This window comes from Montipora foliosa, chromosome 5 (assembly GCF_036669935.1).
Source record: "Montipora foliosa isolate CH-2021 chromosome 5, ASM3666993v2, whole genome shotgun sequence".
Taxonomy (NCBI): Eukaryota; Metazoa; Cnidaria; class Anthozoa; order Scleractinia; family Acroporidae; genus Montipora; species Montipora foliosa.
In genome coordinates, this window is record NC_090873.1 from 40,905,239 (window position 1) to 40,910,362 (window position 5,124).

Here is a 5,124-nt window from a genome sequence, read left to right on the forward strand (position 1 = left end):
CTCGAATCGAAGAAAATAGAAAAACTGAGAAGCTATCTTGTCCTTTTTCGTGAACGTTCTATCCCCGGAATGGTGCTTTTTAATTGCGCTGACCAAAGTTCATTCTTAAGCTTATACACGTCTAGTCAGAATAACAGGTCATGAAAGCTTGAGGGAAAAAAAGACATATTTGTAATATTATAAACATGTCTCGGCAGTTGTAAGTCAAACAACGCAAAGTTACTCGTTGTCAAGTTTTTTCTTCTTATCAATACCTCAAATCTGTCTAAACATGTCACTAACTAAGAAAGTAGTATCTCCTTTTCTTAGCTCCTAGCAGCGATGTTGAGGTGTATACAAAGATAACCATATTTATAAAGGCAACTAAACCCAGTAGGCAACCCTCTGAAAGGCTTTAGAAGAATCCATTGCTTTTATTGTCATCCACACAAAGTATATGCAACGCTCACGGAACTCTTCATAAGTCCTTTATAATAAAGACTATAATTTGTAAGGTTAAAACAGTTGCAAAACGGTACCAGCCGTTATTAAGATACAATGACATAAAATACAATGAAATAAAATAATCGTTGCCATCATAATGATTATCATAAAGAAAACGAAGAAGAAGAAGAAACTGTAGATAGCACAGTGAATTCAAAAGATTTATGATGTGCTGTCTGTGTCCTTTATACTCAATCCGATCCTGATAGGTTCTCACCGTTTCCAGTCACAGGTTTTTCCTGCAAAAATCAAGATCTAGAAATTAAAATTATGGACCTTTACGTAACCGATGCCATATTGGTATTTGGATAATTTGTATAAATTCACCGCTTATAGAATTCGCAAGCTGACCTCAGGTGTCATCCAAGAAAAAAAAAAAAGTGAATTCCCAATACAAGAATTAACTCAGATGTCTAAAACCTCTCGAAAACGAAAGGATTACAGCAAATTCCTTCACGGTCAGAAAATTGTAATTGACGTCACGGTCTCACTCAAGAAATATCCAGCATTTTTGTAACCTTAATCGGACTGGATATTTTCCTAAAATTTCATTAGTTCTTTTTTGCGGCTCTCACCTTTTTCTCCTTATTCTCCCGGATATCCCGGTTTCCTTTTGATCCCACCGAATCCTCGAGCTCGTCTTCACTACTTTCCCGGGGGCCCTGGTTCACCTAAAACACATTGCACGTTTTACTCAGAACATAGAAGGACTATTGCTGATGCACAGACGACATAACAAGAAGTAAGGTTGGCACAATCGGTTAGTGCGGGGCCTTGCATTGGTGCAGCAGGTCCTAGGTTGCACCTCTTCTAAAATGAGCGCACCGGTCGACCAACGGTTTGTCAGTTCAGTTACTGTTACGAGGTATCGACGTTAAAAATGGTTACCTTACTTGACTTTTATGAGAAGCTCGATAGTATTCCTCAAAAGCTCTATGCCGTGAAGTTTTATTTTAAACTGTCTGCAGCTGCGCTTTAGGGAATAAACGCTTCAATAAAAACGAAAAAGTTTCTATTATATGGGGGAAGGTTGAGGTGTTCATTTGTACGCCTACTTGCTTCTGGGCGAATTAATTAAATAAAAATAAATAAATAAATAAATAAATAAATAAAACAATAATAGTAAATAATCACCAAACGGGCATTTGAGCCATCGAGCCAATTAAGATTAAATTAAAACACGTAAAAAATGAGCCTATTTTCTTATTAAGAAATAAAGGAATCCCAAAGGAATAAATCAATGGGTTGATTCACTGACCAACTGATTGTCTCGGGGAGTTTAGCTGGCATAAACTTAATCGTAATCTGCTGAAAAAGGGAATCTCGGTTTGTGCAATTTGTTCATCTTGAATTAAGCGGAAGAAAATGTAAGAATATTTTTAGCTAACTCAAGTTGGTCTGTATAATATGAGATAAAAACCATTTTGCTTCGTCGTGAGTCATTGTATACTTAAGACCTTGAGTACAATTTCTCCCAATAGGGCTTTCATAACTAGCCAACAGAGTAATCTGTGGTTACTATTTAGGAGAAGGAACTTTTTGATCAACCTGGGTTTGACCATTGGCTGCATTTTTGTCTTCGCGAGTGGTCTGGAATGCGAATCCACCAGGCTTTGCAAAAAAAAAACAAAAAAACAAAAAACAAAACAAAAACAAAAACAAAAAAAAGCAAAAGGCAGTCTTTTTCCGGTTTGTAAAGGTAATCACATGGTTCCGATAGCAACTTGGACTAAATAAAGATGAATACATATTTACAAAACTAACACAATAGACCCTTTCAGCTTGTACATTTTGTTTTCCCATTACAGGTCATGTGATAATACTCAGGAGGTTTGGTCCTTTGTTTTGTTCATTAAAAAGAGTGCATGCAGACATATTCATGCTTGCATGCACTCTTTTTAATGAACAAAACAAAGGACCAAACCTCCTGAGTATTATCATATGACCTGTATTGGGAAAACAAAATGTACAAGCTGAAAGGGTCTATTAGACGAGTCTGGAGGGCGAGTGCAATTTGTAGTCTGAAACAAATTTACGAGTGCTCAATGATTCCAAATTACACCGGAATAAAGGGGATTACCTGTTAATAAGACACGAGTAAAAAAATCGGTAGAGATTATCCTAATTATGCAGAAGCAACGGGCGCAGAACACGCAATCTGGGAAAAGTTATGCAATTCCAGGGCTCGTGTTTGATCTGTGAGTTTCTTCCATCTTTGCTTGATTTTGTTCTGAGTTACATTTTTTTTTGTTTGTGTATGATTAGGCTTTCCAACTACATAGATTTTTTTTTGGTAATTTCGATATGAAAACTGCGAATAATCAATTGCCTTTGTTTTGGTGTGTCAACACTTGCCTTTTTCTCTATCACATCAGGGATCCTATTTGGGGCCAGTAGCTCCGTGATCTCCGTTTCGTCCTTGTTTCCTTGCATGGCCACGCGGATTCCAGATTCTCCTTTAGCTCCTGGTATTCCATTTTTCCCATCTACACTAGTCATTCCTTGTGCCAGTCCCCGCCTGTCTTTTGGACCTCGCCGGTCTGGGGATCGCTGTACATGTACTTTGCCTGGAGCTCCAATCACAGCAAAGAAACGCCCTTGTTTCTCTATTTCTTTCCGGATATTTTCTAAAGCGAGACAACAGCAGGTTGTTAGTGACTTCTCTGCTTGCCGTTCTGGAATCTTATTCAGGAACGCTACTGGTTACCGTATTGGTAAGCGACACTTCCCCAAGCTGATACATGAGGATGTTCACTTAAAAGCCGGATAACTTTACCCGGCAGGTATCAAGAAATGGTCTACTGCAGTGGCTCAACTTTTTTCTCACATCTCCAAACAAACGCCTATTGTTCTGTTGCGTGCTCAGGGGAGAGTTCATTTTAATATTCGCAAAAATTGTTTGTATGTTTGATATACTAGACACGGTAAAGTTAAAAGTACGCACACACTAAAAAGGCCTCAGGAAAGATTGGAGTAACGTTTCCCTTATTTTCATTATCATGCCTCTAATTCTTTAGTGCCTTAGTGCCCTTTCTAAGTAAACAGGTAAAAGTTACAAATACGATCAAAACGTTCTTGTGATTCCAAGAACATTATTTATTTGGCTTCGTGCAAGAAATGTCGCCTTCAATACATTGATTCTACAGCAACTGACTTTCGAGTTAGATTTCGCAACCATAAGTCTGCTATGGTCTCTAAGAAAGACACTTGTGAGGTAGCGGTACATTTCAACAAAACACCGCATGATTTAAGCGACTTCTCATTCCAATGTATTGATCAAGTGCAGGAGACTGTCAACAACTCATGCAGCATCGAGAAACTTCTGGGTTCCGAGTGAGTTATTATTGCGTATCTCTACAGTTATTAGATTCAAGCACTGCTTCAAGCTCCTTCGGTATTCTACACTACATCTGACGACTCGTCAGTTTCACACCGTGAAAATGCTGGTTATTTTGTATAAAGCAACTCCGGTTGTTTCTCATTCACCTCCTAAGAAATGCACTCTTAATCTTGTTTATGGCAAAAGCAGGCGTACAGGTGTGAGGGTTAAAGTTGGTTTACGGTGTCTTCACTAGCGTTTGTTTCTTCTTTCTTGTAATAGGCGTGGAATATATAGATCAGCTAAGTGGCATTGCTTATGAACCTGAATAAAACTGAAGTACCCTTGATACCGAAGGCGCTAAGATCTGCGTCCATCAAATAAGGTGCTTAGTAAGGAGTACTTCACGACTAATTCAACAGGCGCGCAGACTTATAAAACATAATTGTATGGAAATGTAGAACGCACTTGTAACATTTTGCTCATTCATTGAATGTACAGACTCGCCGTTTTACCTGGCTCCATATTTACAGAGGGAAAAGGGAAAAGGATATAGGCCTCTAGGTCTAGACTCCATCTTCAGAGGTGGCGGGAGAATCGAAGTAAGATAGTTGTACTGAAGTACCGGGCTTTCAGTGATCGGAATTATCAGATTTCTTACCTGGAGTGTTATCTTTGTTTGCCGTGTTCTGACAACCAGCTGGGTAGTTTGCCGTGGCCTTCACTTGTTCAGATTCTTGCCAGAGCTCCAGCTCTTTGACTTGCCGTTCAACGTATAAATTCCGTATGAACAGAACGACAGTCAAACAACTTCCAAAAAAAGACAAAATGCAGAATAGCAGAAGAAGAGTCAGTCCAGGGCCTTCCATATTGCTGTACGTCTTTGGAGCTGGGTCAATTGCTAGTATGACGGACTGAACCCCTTTTTAACTTGACTTTTATACTTGATCTTCAGACTATTAAATTGCACTGTCTAAAATCAGATTTATTTGAACATATTGCTGAAAGCGGAAAACACATTTCATTGATTCTAAGTGCTGAATTACTAGAAAGAACTGAGGTATTAAAGCAGATAAAGATATGTTACAATTTTGACAGAAAAAAAAAAAAATTGGAAACATAAAAACTTAGAAAATAATAAATTTTGGTCCGGCCGCTAGAAGATTCTCTATTTTTTTTCTTTTTTTTTTTCCCTTTTTTCCTTTCATTTTTTTTTCTCTTCTGAATGGGCCGGAAATGTTGCGTCAGAGTAGGGCGTAAGGGTCGCTGCGCTAATTTTCATCCGTTAATTAATATAAGTGATTAGATCAGCTCAGACAACA

General features: G+C 38.3%; 1 protein-coding gene across 1 annotated transcript in view; it reads right to left on the reverse strand.

Annotated features, from left to right (window-relative positions):
• Positions 1-4,807, reverse strand: part of LOC138004204 (uncharacterized) — a 5,193-nt gene extending 386 nt beyond the window's left edge. The window contains exons 1-4 of the mRNA XM_068850661.1: positions 4,464-4,807; positions 2,839-3,110; positions 1,059-1,154; positions 1-722 (exon numbers count right to left, since the gene is read on the reverse strand). The exon at positions 1-722 is cut by the window's left edge and continues 386 nt beyond it. Of these exons, the coding sequence (XP_068706762.1) occupies positions 675-722; positions 1,059-1,154; positions 2,839-3,110; positions 4,464-4,671 (624 nt within the window). The 5' untranslated portion in view covers positions 4,672-4,807 and the 3' untranslated portion in view covers positions 1-674. The remainder of the gene's footprint in view (positions 723-1,058; positions 1,155-2,838; positions 3,111-4,463) is intronic.
• Between the last annotated feature and the right edge of the window lie 317 nt (positions 4,808-5,124).